The sequence below is a fragment of the Myxocyprinus asiaticus genome, chromosome 31 (assembly GCF_019703515.2).
Source record: "Myxocyprinus asiaticus isolate MX2 ecotype Aquarium Trade chromosome 31, UBuf_Myxa_2, whole genome shotgun sequence".
NCBI classification, from domain to species: domain Eukaryota; kingdom Metazoa; phylum Chordata; class Actinopteri; order Cypriniformes; family Catostomidae; genus Myxocyprinus; species Myxocyprinus asiaticus.
In genome coordinates, this window is record NC_059374.1 from 15280243 (window position 1) to 15306605 (window position 26363).

General features: G+C 41.1%; 1 protein-coding gene across 1 annotated transcript in view; it reads right to left on the reverse strand.

Moving 5' to 3' along the window:
• Positions 1–26363, reverse strand: part of LOC127421880 (cell adhesion molecule DSCAML1-like) — a 97564-nt gene that overhangs the window by 19025 nt on the left and 52176 nt on the right. The window contains exons 16-22 of the mRNA XM_051665073.1: positions 20844–20990; positions 19099–19254; positions 11818–11957; positions 7114–7267; positions 5667–5784; positions 5258–5421; positions 4791–4889 (exon numbers count right to left, since the gene is read on the reverse strand). Of these exons, the coding sequence (XP_051521033.1) occupies positions 4791–4889; positions 5258–5421; positions 5667–5784; positions 7114–7267; positions 11818–11957; positions 19099–19254; positions 20844–20990 (978 nt within the window). The remainder of the gene's footprint in view (positions 1–4790; positions 4890–5257; positions 5422–5666; positions 5785–7113; positions 7268–11817; positions 11958–19098; positions 19255–20843; positions 20991–26363) is intronic.

The following is a 26363-nucleotide window of genomic DNA, read 5'->3' on the forward strand; positions in this document are numbered from 1 at the left end:
AGTCTGTGATGATTTGGGGTGCAATGTCATCTGCTGGTGTTGGTCCATTGTGTTTTTTGAAAACCAAAGTCACTGCACCCGTTTACCAAGAAATTTTGGAGCACTTCATGCTTCCTTCTGCTGACCAGCTTTTTAAAGATGCTGATTTCATTTTCCAGCAGGATTTGGCACCTGCCCACACTGCCAAAAGCACCAAAAGTTGGTTAAATGACCATGGTGTTGGTGTGCTTGACTGGCCAGCAAACTCACCAGACCTGAACCCCATAGAGAATCTATGGGGTATTGTCAAGAGGAAAATGAGAAACAAGAGACCAAAAAATGCAGATGAGCTGAAGGCCACTGTCAAAGAAACCTGGGCTTCCATACCACCTTGGCAGTGCCACAAACTGATCACCTCCATGCCACGCCAAACTGAGGCAGTAATTAAAGCAAAAGGAGCCCCTACCAAGTACTGAGTACATATACAGTAAATGAACATACTTTCCAGAAGGCCAACAATTCACTAAAAATGTTTTTTTTATTGGTCTTATGATATATTCTAATTTTTTGAGATAGTGAATTGGTGGGTTTTTGTTAAATGTGAGCCAAAATCATCACAATTAAAAGAACCAAAGACTTAAACTACTTCAGTCTGTGTGCATTGAATTTATTTAATACACGAGTTTCACAATTTGAGTTGAATTACTGAAATAAATGGACTTTTCCACGACATTCTAATTTATTGAGATGCACCTGTACATCTGAACACTCATATCCGATTCTCTTCTCAATTCAGAATTTTTCACCATTGATATGATACACATAGAGAAAACTGCTAAATCTAAACATCCATAAAACAAGATACATTTGCAAAAGAAGCAAAATGACATAAGATATCACGTCTTGTTTGCAAAGAAATCTAACATAATTTAGTGTGGTTAATGCCATCTACAAGAAAAAAAAAAAAAAAAAACTATTTGCTGAAAGAGTAATAAAAATAAAATTACTTTTCCCTTTGAATACATTTTATTGTCCATTGGCAAATAGTATTTTTATTTTTTTTTATTATTATAAATTTTTTTTAATGCATAAACCTCTACATTTTGTTAGATTTCTCTGCAAACAAGACTTAATATCAAACAAGACTTTTGCTGCTCCTTTTATTTTTAAGAGCACACACACACACACACACACACGCACACACGCACACACGCACACACGTTGGTGAGGCTATACTTCTGAGGACTCTCCATAGACATAATGATTTTTATACTGTACGGACTATAGTTTCTGTCCCCTAACCTTAAACCTAACCCTCACAAAATCTTTCTGCATTTTTACATTTTCAAAAAAACATAGTTTAGTATGTTTTTGAAGTGATTTGAATCATGGGGACACTAGAAATGTCCTCATAAACCACATTTATAGCATAATACCCTTGTAATTACCAGTTTGTAACCTAAAAAAAGTCCTCGTAAACCCCCCCCCCCCCCCCCCCCCACACACACACACACACACACACAAACACACACACACAAAAACACAAAATATGTCTTTTAAAATTAAATGAATTAAATTTTAGTTTCTTTTGAGTTTAAATAAGTGTTTTGGGGACTCAGTCCTCAGTGGCACTATATTCGCCACTAGATGGCAGATTGACACTACAGACTAATCATAAAGTCTTCTCAGATAAAGTGCTGATCTGGGCTGCATTCCACTTCACTTTTAACATCCATTCGGGGGAATGGTTTTTTGGCCATTTTGGACATCCGTTCCACTTCGTTCAGTGAGCGAGTGAAGTTTCTGTAGACAGACCCTCAACCCCTCGATTTTGACAGAGGGAGCGAGTCTACTCTGATGTAGGCTTCAGGCTGCTCCATATCCCACAATGCAACTCGATTGTGACGTGACAGCATATCGCGCTTCATCAGCCCTTCCCCCACACAACTCTAATCTATGACGGAAGTGAAGTTAGGTCAATTAAGCAGTTAAGAAAAGTTATATTGAGATTTAACAGCATAATACTTGTAGCTACCTTAAACTGTTTATCACACAGTTATAGCCTTTGTGTTCATTATGTTAACATTTTTGTTTGTGTAAATGTTGATTAATCCTTTCTAACGACTCATTCTAATGAGAAAAAAAAAAAAGTTACATATGAGATTTATACATAAACCTCTGAAATCAATCACCGAAAAAAAAAAAAATTTCTCAGGTGCAAAAATCACTAAATAATTCCACAAATTGACATCAGCCTTCAACATGCTCCAAGTTATCAAGGGTTAAGAGTGTTCAAGTTAAACCCATTACACGTCTTCCGCCAGTAGTGGACATTCGTGCAACGTAAGCAGTGATGTACATCCGAGTCCATGAGATGGAGTGAAGTTTGCAAGGGAAGGGAATAAAAATCAGAAATGGAATGCAGCCCTGATCACAATAAACCTCCATAGGCCTTTATCACACTTCTGCATTCGCAGAGCAGAAGCTTCGCTTAGTAGCGTAAAACAACTTCCACTGCAGTCTGTTTCAACGACAGTGCCCACAGCGTGGGATTATAATGGACTATTTTATGTACAATTCATCTCAAATACTTAATCTAAACAGACCTACATCACCTTACAATCATTACTCAGGTATGATGAAGTAAAGAAAAACGGTGTCATGTTGTTTTATTATTTTAAACAGGATGTATGTGAGCAGGGAACACTTCACAGAGTATAAGTATGTTTTTTATTAGATGAATGCAAGAATATATACAAACAAGAGTACCTTTACACATTAAAGAGCATTAGAACAAGACAAGGGTGTACAGTAAATCACAAAAAAAAAAAAAAAAAAAATGCAAAACACTTTTTTTAATTCCGAGTAAAGGTTCTACAGAGTATTTGCGATGATAATGATCACATTGCTTTCATGTACTTACTTATTACAATCTCCATGTATGACATAAGATCCATTTAAAAATTTTCAAATAAAGAAACCTTTCCATCCAAGAGTCCGATTACAGAAAATAACTGGTTTAATTGTTGTAAACGTGGAGTTATATCCTTGTGGTTTGAGTACGATGATTGGGGAAGCGTCCATTCACGAGTCACGACCGAATGCAATGTAAATAAAAATGTCTACAACTGTATTATATTTACAGTAGTAAAAACAACGACATTAAAACACTTAAACACTGTCTCATCAGACTTTGTGCTGATAATCGCTTCGCTCAGATACTATTACACATTAAAGTGGTAGATAACACATATGGTGAAGTGCTGTGTTAATCTAAAGAAACAATTAAACGTCTGATGTTTACTGCCAAGTGCATCCAAGTTGGCTAAATTTATTTAGAAAAACTGCGATCGTCCATAGACAGAGCTACTATTCGGAGCCGTATGTGACGACACGCGGACTGTGATAAAGGAGAAAAATGCTGACTGTACAGTTATGCAAATAGACACACAATATATCATCACCCATCATTATGAGCGGGCAGGATTTGGTGTCTCACTTTGGCTTTGGCAGATGGTAAAATAAAGGGTGCCACATCAAAACGATTTACCTGCTGACAGCCCTGTTTGCTCCTAATTCTCCTCCCATCTTTACACACACAAACCACAGACATCTAAAGTTTTTACCTAATTTACAGTGATATGCAAGCAGTTTGACAGAATCAAGACAGACTGAGAGAAAGACAATTTAAAAAGTAATTAAACAAACATTAGAGAAAGCGATATTGCATATGGAGGTGGAAGGGAAAGAGAAAAAGGAAGAGAAGGAGAACACAGAAACACTTATTTGAGCCCACCATGTAAAAAAAAAAAAAAAAAATGTGAGACAACCTGAAGCTGGGCTGCAACCTAGTCTCATAGAATGAACGTTACTATAACTACATTTTTTCAAACATTTTCCTACATTTCTGCATTTCGTCGCAGTTTCCTGGTGGCGCTACAACAACTGTGCATTTTATTCACTTTCACACAAATCAACAACGGCTGATTATGCCTTTATAAACATTTATTTTTCGCACTATTACTCACACACTGCTATGTTATGATATTGAAACACTTTTACTATAAAGCATTATTTGAAAAACTATACATTTTAACGCTTGTATTACAGACTCACCTACATTTACACATTTATTCCGATGTCATTAGCTTACACTGTAGCTTACCAGTTGGACTTTGGACTCGGACGACCACAGTTCGAGACCAATCAAACGTGCAAGTTGATCCGTGAGACGAGAGTGTCATAGAAGCGACACGAGATGACGTGGTTGCTTTAGAAAATGTGCTTTTCATTTCTCATTTTGTTTTGGACACTATCGGTAAGGTTTCGCCATTGGTAAAGGGTAAGGATGTCTGTTTTGTGTCTACCTTTCCTTTGCTTTTAGGACACTATCGGTTTGGTTTACGGTAAGGATATCTGTTTTGTTTACCTCTAATTTGCTTTCAGGACACACTTTATTAAGTTTAGGTTAAAGTTTTAAGTCAGGGAGGTACGTTTTACTCATAAAAACCTCCATCTAATATTAATCGTAAAAAAAACTCTTCTGATTACGACACCATTTTACTCAGTTTTGGCGCCCTTTGCTGGACATTTCACTGGGAAACTGCAGCCAAACGTGTAATGTCATTTCGTTTGGCAAAATTTTTTGCCATGGTCACATAATGTTAATGAGACCAGCCTGTGACTTGAAGAGGTAGAGAGAGAAGGACTGGGGAACAACATGGGCAATTCTAGGATTTGGGGGGCTGAAACCCCTAAATACAGTCTAGCAGTACCTAAGGGAACAGAGCGATTGAGATAAGTGCTTGTACCTCTGATGGAGCTTCCACCGTTGTCTCCTGGGATCCAGGCCAGGGTGATAGAGGAAGTTGAGGTTGTGGACACGGTCAAACGGGGTTGATCTGGAGGCACTATAATACAGAGCACACACACAAATTTTACTCAGTTTATTGACAATACTTTACATATACCTCATAACATTCAACCTGTGCCAAAGTGTGCCATATTTCATATTTTGGTCATTGTGATTTCGCCAAGTAAGACATAATCCTGGATCAACATCTTTCGTTGGATCTGGAATAACAGTCCTGTCAAAGAAACAGTTCTTTGCCTAAAATTAGAGGAAAATGATTGGTTGATGTGCATGTTGTTCAAGCCTCAACTCCGGCCCTAAGCATCACTCTAAAATCTGATTAGTATATAAACAAGTATTTTGACATAGGAACATGGCCACCTTCACATTTTACAGTACTGTGTAGACATATATGCTGTTCTTTACCTTGCACCAGCAGGTTTACGATGATTGTGTCAAACCCCAGTGTGTTGGTGGCTGTGCAGGTGTAGTACCCCGAATCTTCGGCTTTAACGGAGCGCAGCACCAGGGTTCCATTTGAAAGGATGTTACGGTGACCATCTTGAGAGACAGGGATGGCAGTGTCCTCACTGTAAGAGTCAGATCAGTCAAAAGCACACAGTTTTATTCAGCTGAAGTCATTGTGTTGTAACATTTTTCTTTATTACTTTCTTGGCATCATTTAACAAAGTAAAGTTCTATGAACTCATCATCTTTTACAAACTACAAGACTTTAACTAGAAGACAGGATTTGTAAAAATAAATGTGTTTCAGAAACTGATAAGATGGAGACAACGTTATCAGGTACAGTATGTTATTAAATCTGATGTCAGACCTGTCTTTGGTCCATTTGATGGTGGGCGTCGGCTCGCCCACCGAGCTGCACGGCAGCCGGACTTCCTTCATCCATGGAGTGGTCACCGTTCCACCAAAAGACAGGATTTTAGCAGGAGCTGAGGATGAGAAATACAGAGTTACTCTACATCCATCCGTACCCATGAAAAAACACAAAGTGGGAATTATGAGGGGGATTAAAGTCTTCTGACCCTTCTAAGAATTATTTGAACCCTCTCAAAACAGAACCGGATTGCACACTTTCATCTCCAATATGTCTGTTTTAGATCTTTTCCTCTGGAAAGCATCACAATCACAACACCTTAAAAAGATCAGATCTAAATCATAAAAATCTCAAAGACATCTGCTAAATATCTTATTGACATCTGAGAGATACTCATTGACATGCGCCTTATAGATGTATTGCAGATTTGCAAACAATGTAAAAAATACGTCTTCCAGATGTAAACACACACATCAAATATACGTCTGGGTGATGTATGTGTGCTATCAGGGGAAGAGTTTTAGTTGACACCTCATAAAAGTAGCAATTTAGGGACAACAGACATATAGGTAAGAAAGATATTCAGTGCTATTTCACTAGTTGTCAAATAACTTAATACATTTAAAATTATTTTGCTTTTGAGTAGTTATCAGTGCTGAATGCAAATAACACACACACACATACACACAAATATAGATTCTTTCTCTTGATTGAACTGCCCCCTTCATTTTCTTCCTCTCTCTCTCTATTGTCTGGCATATTCCCGGGACATTTGTCTGCCATCTCTTTCTCATTTAGTTGCCTTTACTCCTCTCCACATAATAAACAACAGGTTATCCCTCCATCCATCAGGAGAGAATAGATGGAGGGTAATGGAAGAAAAGGAGGAAAACAGAGCATCAGTGACAGATAATGACCCATAACACCCTGTGTTCAATCAGGTCCTCTGCCTAATCAGTCAATTTCACAATTTCTACATAAAAGCTGGGTAAATAAAGCATAATTGCAGCCAGAAAAGCCCCTATCCTTGAGCTTTCTATCAAACTGTCCATTATGAGACCAGATATCGTCTACTTTAGAAGATTTTCAAACACATTTCACTGACCCTTACAAAAAATCTAAACTAGCCGCAGACCTTTTTTGTTGCTCGTTATGTTCACATGCAAATTAACTTTTGATTTGCCGCAAATGTTTGCCAGAAGTTTGCAGCTCTTCACCGGTAGTGGTGAACCGCCAGCAAACCTTTGGCAACAATGGACAGTTTTCCGCAAGTTTCCTGCAAAGATCATTTGCATGTGAAAATTATCAGTGGCGAATTTGTGGCAAATTTGCCATGAATTCTCAATTTTCGTAAGGGTGGTCATCTTGAAGACAAGCATCCAACTGCCAATGTTAATAACTTACTAACTTAATTCCCTATTAATCTCTAGTCAGGGGTACATGCCTTTGCCAGCAGGCTCCACAGTGACCTTCTCGCTGATGTTGCCACGACCGGCAGTTGTGACGGCAGCCGCCCAGATCAGGTACTGCTGACCCCGGTTCAGGTGGGTGATTCGGTATATCAACAGCTCAGGGTTGGCTTCATATTCGCTGGGTGCCTAGGATCATTGCAAAAACATGTAAGGTTACAAACAAACACAATGGAGCTGGTGAAGACTTGCCGCAAATGTCCTTCTCATTATTTTCGCAGTCAAATTAGTTTGCGATTTGCCGCAAATGTTTGCCAGAATTTGCAGCTCTTCACCAGTAGTGGTGAACCTGCAGCAAACCTTTGGCGACAATGAAGAGTTTGCTGCAAAGCTCATTTGCAAGTTAATATAATGAGTGGCGAATTTGCTGCAAGTGTGCGATAAGTTTGCCAGAACTTTCGATTTTTGTAAGGGTTTTGTGTGAAAAAAATCACATTTGCTGTGAACTGAGAAAGGAATGACTTACAGAGGAGTGACTCACAATTTATTCCAATAAAGTATGATGTCAGCATGTTGTTAAGCTAACAACAAGATACTCTAATAAGTATAAAAATAAGCTCACAAAAATATTGGGTAAAATAGTCAATTTTGGATTGGAATGAACTATATTTATAGGTATTTTGTGGTATTGAATGATACATTAGGAGTCAAATGTATCTAAACGCAATTCATGACACACACTGCATTCTCATCATTGCCACAAGGAGCACTATAGCGCATATTCACGTAAACTGTTTTCTTCTATGGTCAGTTTTCTCTGTCAGGTCAACTTTTGCCCTTTTGAGCAACAGTTTGAAGAGAATCTAGCTCAAAAAGTTAGTTAAAGTTAAGTAAAATTGTTAATGTTTTATTTATAGCTAGCTCCCTAACTACTAACTACGGTTTAGAGGCATGGACATTTGAAGCGGATCACACACTTGCAATCCATTGCCCAGTGCGTGTCTGCATATAATATGTTTCTGGACTCTAGGTCTTATAAAAATACTATTTCAAGCTAAGAAAGAAGATGATGACTTGTTTTTATGTGCGATTTATACTGGGCTCTTTAAATGTGGGACAGAGGTAACGGTGTGGTGGCATGTGGACAAATTATTACTCAAACCCAATTCTCGACTGCTGTTTGCTAAATTATCTGCCATAAGATTATTTCTGCTGCTTTCCTTCCTGTGAGAGAAAAGGCTGAACTATATGTGTGAGTGAGTGTGTGTGTGTGTGTGTGTGTGTGTGTGTGTGTGTGTGTAAGCGAGACCCAGGGGGCCTTACAGAAGTAGATGAGAGAGTAAAAAGACAATGCCCCTAGACACACTAGATCAGTCACCCTCAGATAACACTAACAATAGAGGCAGTCTAATGAGAGATATCTGCTGCTCACCTCAGCATGCGTTAGGCACAAATGCACACACACACGCACACACACACACATTATGATCAGTAATACCATTATTATATCCACGTTTATCTGTAATGCACAACATAACTGTTTCACTGTATACCCGCACACAGAAATGACATGTTAGGCGTTGCTGCAAGCCCTACAGTAATTGTAGTGTATTTAAGAGAGCCGTGTGTCTGCTGTCCGAATGCATGCTTGTCAAGGGTAAATTTCTGATGCCCGCAGACACACACACACAAACACACACACTGCAATTCCCAACAATAACACTGAATCCTGCCCTCCCATCCTCTGTCGTACTCTTGGCCCTGACACAAACATAATTTGTTTTCCTGTAGCTCAACTGGTAGCAAATGCCACTTGCAACACCAAGGTCATGGGTTTGATTCCCTGATAATGCACATACAGATTTAATGTATAGTTGAAATGCACTTTAATTTACTTAGGATAACATTTTTTGAAAAAATGCAAATGTCTGCTTAACTACACCCCTCACACAAACAGTGCTGTCTCATTCATGAGGAGGCATTTTTCATCACAATTTGGGGTTCTTGTGTGCGCTAATGCAATTTGAGTAAACATATTTCCATATTCTATTCATCACTTCCTTAAAATGAAATATGTCTCTCTCACGAGCTCTGTTACAACCCTAGTGAGCTTCCTTGTTGTCTACTGTCTACACCGGCAGCTGCCTTTTAAGGCAGGATCCTAACTGAAATGGAACCTCATTAGAGACTGATTTGAAACACTCTACATAGGAATCAATGCAGTGTGCAACAAAAATAGCACTCCTCATGTGAAACGCATGGAAGAGTGATTCACAATTGATTCCAACAGACCTTTTTCACATATACGGGTTTAAAACGTGAAATTAAACTATAGCAGTGTAAACTTCTATAGCGGTAAATTGGAGACGACAGCAAATATATTTTTTGCACTCCTATTTGCTCCAAAAGAAAATAAATACTCCACCATTATGTTTCCATGACTTTCGAAAACAGGACCAATACAGAGAGCAGTGGATTACAGCAGTTAGAGAAAGACGCCAAATATACTGTCACTCCTTCATCAGCAGTATTTGAAAACCCCATCGCAGCAGTGGAAACTACTTTTTTAAATGAATGCCATAATAATATAACACAAAGTATTATGTTATAAAATTACACTAAATAATAATAATTAAAAAAAAGCATATATGTATATAAAAGTTTGCTAGATTTACGATGCTAAATAAGGCAGAAATGCATCACCACTATGCAATACAAAGTACAATATTATACATTTACAAAGTATAATATTATAAATTACACTAAATAATAAAAAATAATTAAAAAATGAAAAAATATAGATGTTTGCTAGATTTACGCTGATAAATAAGGCAGAAATACTGTCACCACAGTCAGTTAACAGGGATAAAGTATGATGTTAGCATGTTGCTAAGCTAACAACACAATTCATAGTATAATGTTATAAATTTACACTAAATAATAAAAGTAATGAAAATATAAAACATTTTGTTCCATTTACATTGCTTAAAAAAGGCAAAAACACGTCATGACAGTCTCTGAAAAGGGTCCATAAAGTATGATGTTAGCACGTTGCTAAGCTAACAATGCAATACAAAGTATAATGTTATACATTAACACTAATAATTAAAAAGTTTTTTTAAAATATAAACTAGTTTGCTGGATTTACACTGCCAAATAAAACAGAAATGCATCATCACCTTCTGTAAAAAGGGTCCATAAAGTATGATGTTAGCATGTTGCGAAGCTAACAACACAATACAAAGTATAATGTTATAAATTTACACTAATTAATAAATATATATATATATATTTTTAATATAAACAAGTTTGCTGGATTTACACTGCCAAATAAGGCAGGAATGCGTCATCACCGTCTGTAAAAAAATGGTTCATAAATTATGATGTTAGCATGTTGCTCAGCTAAAACAATACATAAAACACAAATATTGATTTAAACAGTCTTTCTGATTACATTGTACCATTTTTTTTTTTTCTTTAATACTTCGTGGTATTGAATTCAATATTTCAAAATTTATCTTAATTCGTCCACCATCTTTGTGGCAAAGCTTTCTGGGATAACCTTATCTGCAAAGGATACATGCTGCTTTACAAACGGTCCAAAATAAGGTAGCTAAGAAAACAGCATAATGTTGCTGCTCACTTTTAAGAAGAGTCTTCACGTCGGGGGCACATCTATGATGCTCTAAAACGCTGTCTAGGTTGGTAGCTCACTAGGTTTTTTTCTCTGACGTACACTATCTTAATCTACCCCTGCAATTGCTACCTCCTTTCTCGCTTGTTCATTTCGATTCATCTTTTCCTCCTCTCTCTGTCTGTGTCTCTCAGCATGAATCAGGTAAGGGAGGTGCGGGTGGGAGGGGTGGAGTGGTGTAACAGATATTAAAATATTCCTCTGGTGTAGAGATAGCAGTGATCCGGGGAGCGATAGAGGGAGATAATGAAAAGAGGAACAAAAGTACTCCCCGCACGCTGAGTCTGACCCCCCTCCCCCCTCCTCTCACACTCATTTACATAGTAATCACCCCATACTCTGTGAGAGGCCAGAGAGGGAAAAGAGTGATTTGTGAATGAGCGAGAGAGAGAAAGAAAGTGAGCACGTGTACATCTGGACAGGTACATTAATTCAGTGTGAGAGTACACAAATTATGTGTGCGTGTGTGTGTGTGTGTGTGTGTGTGTGTTTGTCGATGAGGTGGTTATAAATGTGAAAGAGGCTGTGAGATGTGTGTTTGTGCGTGTGTTTGTGCGTTTGCTGTCAGCTTGTTTCCTGCCCTCCCTGATGAACAGATGAGGTTGTCTAGGCAACGTGATGAGACGCAGATATGCAAATGAGTCAGGGAGGGTGAGCTTGCATGCACACACTGCAGTATGAGCTTCTCATTTACACACACACATCCCGCTGATACTGCAGCACAACCTCACACATGCACAGATTAAAAATACACTCGCCGCACATCCAGACACAAATAGACAATGTGATAAAATAAACACAAATGTATACTTAGAATTCAAAGAAAAATGACAGAATATAAAATACACACATATTGTACACACCCCTCACACCCAATATGAAATAAGGCAAACGTGCAAAAAACACACAATTATTAACTTCTGCATGCTTCAAACACACACACACACCAACACAAATATTCCCGCTTTTAAAAAATATGTCTACGCCAAGTGAAGCCAATGTCAAAATCATTTTTAAAAAGACATTTCCCCTTTTCTTGCCTCACCGGTTGGCCCGATCCAGGGCTGGAGCAGTAGATTGTGTATTTGCGGATGATACCATTGGGCTTAACAGGGGGAAGCCAGGATACCACCACACTGGTGGCAGAAGATGGCACTGCTTTGATGCCCGCTGGAGGACCAGGGTCTGAGAAAGAGAAGAAGAGACATAGGAAACTAAATGAATGTCTGCCAGATGCATAGTGGTGTTTATCTGTGATGAAAACTTAGCTAACAATTATATGTTCTTCAAACGTTTTCTCAACGTTACATTGTGGTTGTGAGAACCTTGAAAATGTCCAGTTCCCTATCTGTCACTCACTCGACGTTGTGTCGATGTGACACATCTGGTCTTTGATAAAAGGCCAATGAAAATTGGTGAGTGGTATTTGCATGCCACTCCCCTGGACATACAGGTATAAAAGGAGCTGGTATGCAACCACTCATTCAGATTTTCGCTTCGGAGCCGAACGGTCATGCTCATTGAGCTGACTACAACTGTGCATTCACCTCTGCTGGATCTGATGGCGCATTTCAGCGGCTTCTCCCTCCTCTGCACTGGTGCACTGCAGAGAACGTCCCTGGGCGCTTCGGCAGAAAAATAAGAGAGTATATTTTCTGAAAGAGCTTTTCCTCCTCTAAAAGAGTATATATTTCTCTAAAAGAGCGGCACACACCGAACGTCTTTTTAAAGACGCGTCTTTTTAAAGATGCCTTTTCCGATTGTGTGATATTCCTGGTTGCGGTCGTTATCTCTCAACTTCGGATGGTCATGATCACTGTCTTTCGTGTCTGGGCGTGACCCACACGGAGGCAGCGTTTGTGGATGGTTCATGTTCTCACTGCGAGAACATGACCATGGCAACGTTGCGGTCACGGCTTGCTTTCGTAAGAAAGCAAGCCACCCCAGCAGCTCCCCGCCTCGGTCCTTCTACCTACGGGTATGAGGCCAGCGCGGCTAGCACTGGGGGCGATTTGGGGACCCAATGGGATCGTCTCCACCGGGTGTCCCCCCGCGGACTTCCCATTCCCCAGCATGCTCGTCTGCCCCAGTCGGGCTTCCGGATGAGTTCGCCAGCTTGTTTCATGGCGACTCTGGCTTCTTATTCGGAGCATGTGAAAATGATGAGCTCTCGAGCGCAGCATCGGAGAGCGGGCTTGTCCAGTCGGATGCAGAAGCCTCAGCTGGGCTTCCCCCTTCGGGGATGATTGCCCAGTCACAGGCCAATGTCGAAATGACGGACATGCTTTCCCAGGCGGCCGTGAGCGTCGGGTTAGAGTGGAAACCTACGCTCTCCCCTGAACCCTCGCGGCATGATGATTGGTTTCTGGACTCGCGGTGCCGCTCAAAGCAGCCAGGCCCGCTCCAGTGCCATTCTTCCCGGAAGTGCACAAGGAGCTGACGAAGTCGTGGGAGGCACTTTTTACTGCCCGGCCCCGATTCCGCAGTTCCCCCGCTCTCACTACCCTCGATGGCAGGGCGGCCAGGGGCTATACGGCGATTCTCCTGGTGGATAAGGCGGGGTTCCTAAGAGGCGCCAGGAGGCTGAATTCCTCCAGACTGCGCCTCGTTCCCTCATGGAACCTCTCTGAAGTTCTTCAGGGTCTACAGAGAGCCCCCTTTGATCCTTTGCAGTCAGCTGAGCTTAAGGCACTCTCCTTGAAGACTGCCTTCCTGACTGCGCTCACTTCCATCAAGAGGGTAGGAGACCTGCAAGCGTTCTCTGTCAGAGAAACGTGCCTGGAGTTCGGTCCGGGTTACTCTCACGTGATCCTGAGACCCCGACCGGGCTATGTGCCCAAGGTTCCCATCACCCCTTTTAGGGACCAGGTGGTGAACCTGCAAGTGCTGCCCCAGGAGGAGGCAGACCCAGCCCTGTCGTTGCTGTGTCCGGTGCGCGCTTTACGCATCTATTTGGATCGCACGCAGAGCTTTAGGATCTCTGATCAGCTCTTTGTCTGCTTTGGTGCATAGCGGAAAGGAAGCGCTGTCTCCCAGCAGAGGATCGCCCACTGGCTCACTGACACCATAACTATGGCATATGTCGCCCAGGACATGCCGCCCCCGGTAGGGCTACGAGCCCATTCTACCAGGGGTGTAGCGGCTTCCTGGGCCCTGGCCAGGGGTGCCTCTCTAACAGACATTTGCAGAGCAGTGGGCTGGGCAACACCCAACACCTTTGCAAGGTTCTACAACCTCCGGGTGGAACCAGTTTCGTCCCAGGTAGTGGCACGCAATACAAGCGGATATGCCCGGGATAGCCGGCTGGGTGTATCGCTTGCACATAGCACCTTCCACCTCCTTTTGAGCTGAAGACGTGCGCCATTAATTCCCAGTAGTGTTCACAAGTTTGTTCCCTGGTTGACTTCCTCCGAGCCCTGTGGCAGTCGAGTTGTCAGAGAGATTCACTACCAGCCCAGTACACACGCTAACTAAGAGTCCTGTTCTGGGGTAGGTGCTCCGCATGTGGCGGTTCCCTGTAAGGCTAACCCCATGCGATATATATCTTCCGCTAATTCGTTTCCCTGTTGCCAAACTGCATCTTCCTTGGGCAGAGCCCTCTGCCCCAGTCTCCATGTATCTAGTAACTCCTCCCCCATTGGGCAGGATTTACCTTGAAGACTCTCCACATGGTTGGAAAGACCATGTGATGTATCTTTCCAATTAATTATCCCCCCTCTCTTTCGGCAAGGTGTGGTCTCCGCTGTGTCTTCCCCTTGGGAGGGACACCCCCCGACTACACCTGGTGGCCCAGTCGGATAATCCCCCTTCTTTTTTAGGGAGTGGAAAAAAGAGAAAGGGAAAAGAGGCCACGACTGGGTTAAGCTTGTCTCTATCTTTTGGGTAGTCGACTTGTCCCCAAAAAGGGCCGTTCGACACTCATAACTATGTTGGGGGAGGTTACGTGTCGACCTGGTAAATAGTTGTCAAAAAAACAGTTGGTAATTTGGCTGGGAATTTTCTCACGGGAGGTGGGAGAAAAACACAGACATTTCGGATTTGGACGTCAATAAAATCTATAAATTCTGGAATTACCTCATGTCCCCATGCAAAATAATTGCTGTCTGAATAGGACTATAGACAGCAACTCAAGTGCCACAAAAACATCGTTCCTCACATGAAGCGCACCAAAAATGCAACTTATAATTGATTCCAAAAGAGGCTGACGTTAATATGTTGCTAAACTAGCGATGAGATATTCAAATAGGAATAAAAACGTAGCGTTATCAATACTTTTCAGTATTAAATGTAGGATACATACAATGCTTAATGTCTTAATATTTGGTCAAAAGACCTATCCTGAGAATAAGCATTATAGCTATTTTCTGAGTTTAAGTATGTGGTTGAAGGGTCTTTTTTGGAGTGTATTGAGCCCAAATCCATTGATCAATAGAGCTATTTACACCCCCACCCCATTTCTGTCATCTTGGAAATAATCATCACACTTTAGTGTAACTGTGTGTCTAGAATTTTCAAGAAGGCACAAAGATTTGACAGAGATTTGGAGAAAAACTCATCATCATCATTACTAGGGTTTAGTCTAACAGGGGTTAATCCATGAGGGGCTTCAGGCATATGTGGTGACACAAAGTCTTGTGATGTTTTGTATTATTAGTGATGGTTTAATTGCATTTAATGTGCCTTAAATTATGGAGAATAGCAGTCATTCGTGAAATGAGATTTTAGATACCCACAGCTCCAAAGTACACCTTACCGTTATAAACAGTTTGTTGAAAAGACACCAGAAAAGCTCTAAGCACCCCAAATGACCAAAGAGAGAGAGAGAGAGAGAGAGAGAGAGAGAGAGAGAGAGAGAGACCAAAAAGGTGGAACAAAAATCACAGAGTAGCAAGTTCTTGGTCATATTGATACTAAACTTTCATATTCTGGAAAAGACCTGTGTATCTCAAGGGATATGTGGATAAATCTTGAAATATCAATACTTCCAATCCTCACATAAAAATACTGATCCTAAGGTGTTTTTTATATATATATATTAATGATTTTATTATTTATTTATGCACATCATGCACATCATAAACCTTGATCAAAAAAAGTACTCTGTGGGCAAATAGTTGTGTGGTATAGGAACTATTTCTTCTTTAGCTCATCAGGAGTTATTTAAAAAAAATAAATGTGATATGACATTTATCAAGGGCTAATACAATTTCTGGGGGGTGGTTGATATAACTTTAAACTATAGAAGTTGTTAAATGATTGATAATGTTCTATAACTGCTGCTAATAAATAGAAAACAAACAAAGGAGTCTGATAATTTGCAGTTAATGCCTATTTAATGTAAACACCTAAAGGTGTTTTTAAAGATTTCCTGTTTCAGTGGCATGCCCAAAATGAAAGGATTATAACTCGACCAAAAAAAAAAAAAAAAAAAAAAAAAAGTCAATTGATTTGTATCATTTTAAAGAAAACTTTGTATTATTTAATTTTTAAATGATATAGATTATGATAATTTATGGGACTGAAAGAGAAAAATCACAAAAAGACTTGAGCCAAAAATTAACTTTTTTGGACATCATATATCTCAGGGTGCAAATAAGGTAGCTGTAAAAAAAGATTTTGTTTTGTTCATAATAATGTCACCTGTAACTGAGTAAAAGCTTGTGTTGATACGATAAAGCAATCAAAAGTTATAGCATTACACAAATAATTTATCATAGTGTCCAAAAACATCTTCAAGTGTCCAAAAGCCTCTCCAAACAAATAAACATAATAATCGTACATAAGAACTAATTACACATGCAAATACCACAATGACTAAAGGTATGCTCTCTCTCCAAAGCATGCAGGCATGAGTAATGAGATCTCATTCAGTTTCATTTTGTGTCATTTGAGCAATCATTGAGTCTGCATCATGTACTTGGCGCCATTTCCTGGTGGCCATATGTAATTAAAGTGAACAATCCTCTCTGCCCATATTTGGATGACTTCCACCTCTGGTTGAAACAATCTGAATCTTAATATGATTGGTTTAGCATTTCATGACGCTGGACAATGTACTACATCATTTCTAATACAGTAATCTGATCGAGGAAAACTAACATGTTTTTAGCCAGATAGCACATTATGTGCTATGTGCACATCGTGCTTCGTGTGGATTATCTAATGATCTGTGCATCTGATTATGTTGTGTGTGGGCTCGTTTTAATGAGAATCCCCTCCTCTAAGTACAGGTATGTGATATTTTATTTTCTGTTTATTTTTCGTGAATTTATAAGCCAAAAAATGTGGGTTATAAGCTAGTTGTATTCTACTGTTTGAGAGCTTTCCAACAACATATAACACATGGCTATTTGATCTGTTTGATGTTTTTACCGATTACGATAATATGTACAAAGCAAAATTATTATTATTATTATTTGTTTTATATATATTTTAAATTTGTATCCCCTTATCTCCCAATTTGGAATGCCCAATTTCCACAACTTAGTAGGTCCTCGTGGTGCCGTGATTACTCATCTCAATCCGGGTGGCGGATGATATGGTCATAATGCCTACATGCATTGTAAAGTACAGCTTCTAAGCTTTAAAACTATACCTATTTTGTGTTGGTCAAGACTGTAGTTATTAATATTTTGATCATCCGTTTTTTTCACGGTGGGCCCACCAATCTGAGCTTATAGGGTTAATTAAGGATTTTTAATGTTAAATGGCTAGAATTACCCATTCTATCTCAAGAAATCACAAACATTTTCCATTTGTAGTGGTATTGATATCAATGATATTGGCCTTGACAGTACTAGAGAGTAACAGACAATTGGTACTGGATTGAAAAGACAATAAGTGGCATTGCCCATCCCTACTCTCCTCTTCTTCACTACCCCGACACCCCTTATTTCCCTGAACCCCCCTTGACCCTTTAAGAGGAGTGACAGATATCAATGTAATCCTATCCCGACTAGTGTAAGCACAAAATTAATGTTGGCTAATCCACTAAGAATAAATCCCTATCCTTGTGGTGGGTGCTAAGCTGGATGGGGGATATTCTTTGAGACACATACAATGCACACATTACAGAGCCCCCTTCTTTAGCATCTTAATTCTAATTAATTGTGCTAATGGTATATCAGAGCCTAAATGTCACCACAGCGCCCGTATCCAGTGATCCAGTATCCACAAGACGTGGAACAAGCTACACTTGCCTTAAGCTAATATGGTTTTTGTTGAAAGATTTCCTACCCCACAATCTCCCCCATCCATCCACCCATCCACCCACCCAGACATAAACACACACTCACACAACCCCTTGAGCTTGAATGAAGCTGGGGGTAAAGGGGAAGTGGCTTGCACATAATGTGGCTGTTTGTTTGAAAAGAGTACAAGATTTCAACAATTACATATACTGTATATGGCATATAAAATCCTTAGTAGCTCTGTTTCAAAACCTAGTGAGCTGCCTACAAGATTTTTAAGCTGCCTCCAGAAGCAAAAGCTGTTTCCAAAGGTAGGCAGCAATATTAAGTTGCCTTCTAAGAAACCTCCTTTGGGTCACACACACACTCAAAGCACCACATGTATCCTTGGCATAGAATGCAATCCCAGAATGCATCCAAGATGGCGGACGGCCGGGCCAAGCCAAGAGAACAGTCAATTATAAATAAGTATAATTCAATACTGAAAATGAATAATAAAATAGTACAATCTAAACACAAATTGACTATTTTATCCATTATTTGTGTGTGTGCGATGAATTTTTGGGTTTATTAGTGTATCACATTGTTAGCTTAGTGACATGTTAACATCAAACTCAAAATGAAACTCCATTACAAACTCAGTTATGAGTCTTCAGTGCACTTGACGTGAGGAGTGCTATTTGTGTGGTATGCAGAGTTACTGCCTATGTAGAGAGTTCCAAATCTGTCACTTATAAGGTTCCATGACAGTTAGGATCCAGCCTTAAAAGGTAGCTGGCTATGTAGGCAGTAGACAGAAAGACTGGTGTGCTTTTGATGAATACGATAAACACATTCAATATGAAATGATTTCATATACATATAAGCCTGGTTTGTAACTGAATTCCTGGTTTTGGTACAGGATTCCTATATGGAATTACTGTAATGAACAATTTTGTATGCAAAAATACTCTGATTAATCTCATATATTAATGCATGCATCTATTTATCTTTATGTTATTTTATCATTAGATTGACCTTTGTGTGTGAGTGTCAGTGCAAACAGTAAATTACATTTTTAAATTATTTAGTATGTTTATGTAATATATTATGATCAGTCGCAATATGTGTGTGTGTGTTTGTGTAAGTAAACTCACGGTCTTCTCGGGTCTGTATGTAAAGAACATTGCTGCGGACGCCATCCCCTGCCTGTGTATAGGCCAGCACCTGGATGCTGTAGTTTGTGAATTTTTCCAAACCCTTCAACTCCACCTGCTCACGAGTGGTGGTGATGTTCTGCATCTCTCCCCATTCTGAGGGATGACAAAAGAAAACATTGAATTAATTTTTACCCTCTCCTGCATGTACTCAGAAGTCTAATATGAACGCGTCAAACAAGGGGATGCAGGAAAACACAAACTACCTATAAAGAAGTACCATGGTATTTTCTGGTGTTTTCTGGATATGTACCATGGTATTATCATTATCATTTGATGTACCTTGGAGTACCATGTGAATACCATGGTATATGAATACAGTGATCATTCATTACCATATACTGTAACATTACCATCGTATTACTAATTGATACTATCACTGTACCATGGTACAGATACAACTTTTTTTGTAAGTGACACATATCTGAATAAACTAGAGCTGTTGAAATAAATGCATTAGCACATGCAATAAATTTAAAATGTTTTAACGCAGTTATTTTTCTTAATCACGATTAACGCATTTAGCAGTTTTCATATTAGAGATTCTGACATTTTATTCAGCTCCATGTGAGTTCTGAACTCTGGAATATGGCGGAAACTTTGCGCTGTGCCTGGGGTCATTTCACTGATGCACACACCACAAACACAGACAACATCGATTCCTTGTCAGTCATCAAGTGATGGAGAAAGGACTTCTTAAGCATAATTTTTTGTACAAAACAAACCCAAATGGGATTTGTGATTAGCTACATTTACACAACCAACTGGAGTAAAGCATCAGCATTTCCCAGGCATCGCGTTACAGACAATTCGGATAAAGTATCATTATGTGGACAGTGCCAATGCTAAAAGCAAACCAAACAAAAGTTCTCAACAAGCGCTTTTCATGTGGAGTTCAAAGCATTAAATCATATAAATGCGGCTTCATGATAGCTGTAGCAAAGTGGATAGCCACTATAAATATTGTGGAGGATAAGGGTTTAAAAGATTTAATGCCCATTGCAATGAAAATACAAACTATGGGGACCAAATATTTCAATTAGTAAACTTCCCTTTTTGGGACTTTGGGAAATGTTTAATGTTACTTGAATTGTTGCAGTTTTACTGTGGAAGGCTTTTTTTAGAAAATGTTAATAACACATTATTGTTACATAACATTTTCTCTTCTTTTCTAAGAAGGAACTAAATGCATTTTGACAGGAAAAGAAGTATGAATAAAGTCAAATTTCCAGTTTGATTTAAATCTGCAATTAATCGTGATTAACTATGAAAAATCATGCGATTAATTGCAATTAAATATTTTAATCAACTGACAGCACTAGAAAAAACACATATAAAAAATGTATATTGTGGTTACGGCCCTGCAATTTTATTTACTTTTTTATTTTACTATATTTGTGAGGATCTTTTCAGAAATTTCACCCTCACAAGTCTAGCAAAACCATTTTGTTCACACCTTTACCACTTAACAAAGACCTGATATACCCTTCAGATTTAAAAGACAGCAACACAAACACATACAGTACACCTGTCCAAAAGTACACAACCTCTGTGGATTAGATTGGCTGGAATAGATACACGTTCAGACACAAGGGGGTGCTCTAGAGGGACTATGTGAGGGAGTAACAGTAGTAGTGTATAATTACTCTGGTTGAGCCCCAGTGTCTGGCCCCCACAGCACCCACCTCCATCGGGGTAGAGGGACCAGAACACGACACGGTAGCCCTTAAGAACCCCATTAAGGGTCATCCGCGGGGGCTCCGACCACGTTATCACCGCCTCATCTGACGTCACCGTGATGGCCCGCACATTCTGGGGAGGCTGACTGGGAACTGTAAGAGAAAAAATTTGAGATGGTCACATATAGGTAAAAACAAAGGAAACTACAGGGAAATAATTCAGACACCAGTGGAAGCTAGATTCAATAGGTGAAGTGGAAACCAACAATTGCAATGAAAAAGCACAGAGATGACAGTGATATACACTTAGGGTTGCCAGCTGTCTCATCCTGTGAGCTGGGGCATCCTGTATTTTGGTCGAAATGAAGATGTCCCGTATGGGAAACCTATTGTCTTGTATTTAAGCACTCTAGAGAGGACCCCCATCCCATACTGCAGCACTTTGCCATGCTTTGCCATTGTCATTTGTCATGTATTGTTAATGTGACGTTGTTTCCAATTCAAGTCAAGTCGTTCATGTTTATGTTTTGTTTTGTTCACGTTTATAGTTAGGGTTTCTGGTTATCATGATTGGAAATAAACTGCACTTGGGTTTCTCACTTCATCATCATCTTCGTCTGCCTGTCATTGCCTGCTGAGCTTCGATACAATTCCAGTGTCTTAATCCTGTACCACTTAGGTAGTTGTTTGTATTGCTTGATCAGACGTGTCTGTTGATAATTTGTGTTGTATCTGATGATGTAAATACAGTCAGTAAATACAATATAACCATTTGCATTTACCACAAGATTCAACATTGAATTATAATTATGTGAATTACTTGTGATGAACATGTTAACTTAGTATGATAATTGAATAGCTCGCTAACTGTAGGAAATACATGATAGAATGTAAGCGCAACAGGCTAATTGGTTAGCATGTTAGTAATTAGTAATTAGTTAGCAATTTGGAATGCCCAATTCCCAGTGCGCTTTTAAGTCCTCGTTGTCGCTTAGTGATTCGCCTAAATCCGGGTGGCAAAGGATGAATCCCAGTTGCCTCCGCGTCTGAGACCATCAACCCACACATCTTAACACGTGGCTTGTTGAGCGCGTTGCCACGGAGACATAGCACGTGTGGAGGCTTCACGCCATTCACCGCGGCATCCACGCTCAACTCACCACACGCCCCACCGAGAACTAACCACATTATAGTGACCACAAGGAGGTTACCCCATGTGACTCTACCCTCCCTAGCAACTGGGCCAATTTGGTTGCTTAGGAGACCTGGCTGGAGTCACTCAGCATGCCCTGGGATTCGAACTAGCGAACTCCAGGGGTGGTAGCCAGCATCTTTTACCACTGAATAGTACCTTTTTAAAAAAATAGTTTATAAGACGTACCATGGCAATACCATTCTATTCTTTAAAGTACTTTGAAGTACCATAAATGCCATTGTACAAGAACATAGTAATCATTCAGAACCATGGTGGAATACAGTATACATAATACAATGGTATTACCATTTGATACTATCACTATACCATGGTACCACCACAGTACTTTTTAATAAGATAAATACAAAAATCAGCCCTTGTGAACAATCCAATATTTGTGTACATATATGTGTATGAAAACAAGAGATGGTCATATAAAAGGAAAGGAAACTGCAGGAAAATATCTCAGGCACCAGTGGAAACAATATACAATAGGTGAAGTGGGAACCGAAAATTGCAGCAAAAGAGCACAATTATATTGATATAGTAAAATGACAGTAATATACTGCAATTGGAGTACTTGGTGTGGCCCAAGAGCATCAAAAACCTTGTAACTGCACTCGAAATAGACGGAACAATCACATCCCGAAGCTGAAGAGATGTGAAACGTTACTGTGATCTTGATCTTGAGCTGTTTCACCTACTTCACGCGTTTGATTTTACCGGAAATGCTGCAAATGTGGTGCCGGTGATGTGCCAAATTGCATCCCTGAATAAATAATGGTGCTATTGAGGGGACACAGAGGCTGTCTGTGTGGCTTGCTGGGAGGGAGAAATGGTTTGTGGACAACAGGATGAAAGGAGGGATAGAGGAGGGATAAAGCTGGCTTGGCTCTATGAGGGAGCAGCTGCAGCTGGCGCAGGAAGAGAGGGAGCGAGTAAAGGAGATGGTGAGAGGAGAGGGGGAAGAGGGAGGAGGGAGAGGAGAAATGATGGTATTTTTATTGTGAAGAGGCCTTAGGGTCCGACTATGTCTGGCCATGGCCACTAAAACTGCCATTTAGGGTTGAGCAGCATGACAGAGCACCCAAGAGCACAACTCTCAATAACTCTTCAACACTGGCCCCAGAACCACCTTTCTCTATTTTCAGTTGACACATGGTGAACAGGAATACTGGCATTTTATAGAGCACTTACAATATGTATTACTATTGCCTTCTCAGCTGAACCCTTCCTTGAATCACACTAATCCATTTTCATTGGAGAACACTGTTTTCAGTTTTATAACATCATCATTTTCCAAAGAATGTGGTAATGGAGAGTATTTTCAAAATGCAAAGTTTTCGGTGGAGGTAAACACCATTCCAGTATGAATGAGAGGCATAAAAATGGCTAAATCAGTGCCTTTTCAAAACTTGTTAGTGTGAATGTGGACATAGAGCCATTTTAAAAAATTAGTCAAAATGACCCATAAGACCAAGGAAGAATTTAACAGGAAGATAGCAATCAGGGGAATGAAGGGTTATGTAGGTCCTGCTGGAAAATCCAGCTAAAATTGGCTTAGTTTAGCTACATAATCTCAAAATGAACTTGACTTTCAATGATATGTCAAAGTGACGGAATTACAATAGAAGTGTTTAAATATTGTGTAATAATTTTCTAATATTTCATTTTAGTATTATAATTGTTTTTATTAAGAAGAACTATTTTTACCTCTTTGAACGTCAGTTCTTACTGCTTCGAGTTACCCCCCCAGCGTGAGTTATTGAATGTGTGCTGTGTTTGAAAAAATATTGCCTTACACTTCACAGCAGACATACTGGAGGAAGGAATTTAATATTATTAAAAATATAATGTGATTTTAAGATGTTTTTAATGATTGATTATGATAGATAAAATGTGATTATGAACGCAATTGCCAGCATGTTCACCGCCATGTTGTTTACATCGCAATGCTGCGTGTGATTCTGACTTACAGAAAAGATGGTTCCAAAAAAGGGGGGAGGAGGCACTTACCCAAGTAGGCTACAGGCAGTGGCCTTTCCTGGTATTTGCTTTTAAGAAATTCCGGCCGAGCACCTTCTGGAATAATGCTGGGAAGTGCTCTTCCCTCTCCAGGAGGGAGGGCACTATGGAGACCACATCCTACCAGAGGCAGGTTTAACACGTGGAGAATACCTCACATGGACTTACCAGCGGGGAAGTTCACATATGGAATGATGCCAACGGGAGGTCCCTATCTATGGAGAGGGTACACAGCAACAGTGGCCGAAGCAGAGCGAAGCTCTGATGAGGGGAAACACAGGGTTCACCTGAGGGGAAACCGAACAGTGGAAACGTGTCACACGGGATTACCCAGAGGGAAATCACCACATACGGAGCACTGAGCCCGAGTACATGGGCTCACCTGAAAAGGGGCATACCACGAGTACTGAGCCTGGTGGCGTCACTCCTCCGCCAAGTTCGTCACTGAACAATGCTTAAGACTTAAAGAGGCATCCAGGGTTCACCAATTACGGGGAACTGTTGTGGACAAAATAGTGCACATTATCACCTTGAAAAAGGGGAAAGGCGTAAATGCAAATAGTATACCGGCTGCCCGGCCTACATGCTGTTACCCCGTAACACTCGGGACGAAACCAGTTCTTCCTGTAGGAAAGACAGCACAGACCTGACCACACACCTCTGTGGGTCTTCCCCACAGGAAGAACACCAGTTCACGAAGAGACGCCACTTCAAGGCATGAAGGTATTTACCACCGTTGGCGGAAGGTCTGCTAGGTCTTCTGCGTCCCATCCAGGAGCCAGACGTGGAGGTTCTAGAGGTCTGGCCGTGGGTGCCAGAGCGTGCCCTGCCACTGAGTGAGAAGGTCCTGCCTCAGCGGAATGCACCAGGTAGGGGCTAGTGCCAGGAGCATCGGATCTGAGAACCAAGTCCGGTTGGGCCAGTACGGCGCAACGAACAGGACTTGCGGCCCATGCTCCCTGACTTTGCACAGAGTCTGTACAATGAGGCTCACTGGAGGAAACGCATACTTGCATAGCCCCTGAGGCAAGCTGTGCGCCAAGGCATCCGTACCGAGGGGAGCCTCGGACAGGGAGTACCAAAGGGGGCAGTGAGAGGACTCTCGGGAGGCGAACAGGTCTACCTGCACCTCCCCGAATCTCACCCAAATCAGCTGGACTACGTGGGGGTGGAGTCTCCACTCCCCGTGGAGCATTACCTGCTATGAGAGCGCGTCCACTGCACAGTTGAGGACACCCGGAAGGTGAGTGGCTCGCAGAGACTTCAACGTCTGCTGACTCCAAAGGAGGAGGCAGCGGGCGAGTTGCGACATGTGACGTGAGCGTATGCCACCTCTGCGGTTTATGTACACCACGGTCACTGTGTTGTCGGTCCGGACCAACACATGCTTGCCCTGAATCAACAGCCGAAGCCACCGCAGGGCCAGCAGTACTGCCAGCAACTCTAAGCAGTTGATATGCCATTGGAGTCTGGACCCTGTCCAGAGCCCTGATACTGCTTGCCTGTTGCACACGGCACCCAGCCTGAGTTCGAGTCATCTATCATGACCACGACGCACATTGAGACCTGCTTTAAGGGAATGCCTGCCCGTAGAAATGCCAGGTCCGACCAAGGTCTGAAAGTCTGATGGCACTGTGGCGTGATAGTCACATGACCAAGTCCAACTCCATACCGAGAAAAGAGATGCTCTGTGCAGGAGAGAGCTTGCTCTTCTCCCAGTTGACCTGAAGCCCAAGTCGGTCGAGGTGCTGAAGCACAAGGTCCCTGTGTGCACACAATAGATCTTGCGAGTGAGCTAGAATTAGCCAGTTGTCGAGATAATTGAGAATGCGTATGCCCTTCTCCCTTAGCGGGGCCAGGGCAGCCTCTGCGAACTTGGTAAAAACACGAGGGGACAGGGACAGACCAAAGGCGAAGACCTTGTACTGGTCTGCTCATCCCTTGAAGGCAAACCAAAGTAAGGGTCTGTGTCGAGGAAGGATCGATACGTGAAAGTATGCGTCCTTCAGGTCGATGGCTGCGAACCAATCCTGATGTTGTACTGATGCCAGGATGCACTTCTGCGTTAGCATCCTGAACGGAAGCCTGTGTAAGACCTTGTTCAAGGCACACAGGTCCAAAATTTGGCCTTTCACTGACCATGTGGGTGCCGAGGCCCAGAGGGCACCTGGCAATTCATACAGCTGGAAATTTCATCCAGATCAGACTGGTCGGAGTCAGTCCCCTCATCCCTGGGTCACCCATGTTAGGGCCGCCTCGAAGCCCGTCCGGGGTTCTTGGGGGCTGGCTGATGGGCAGGTGGAGCT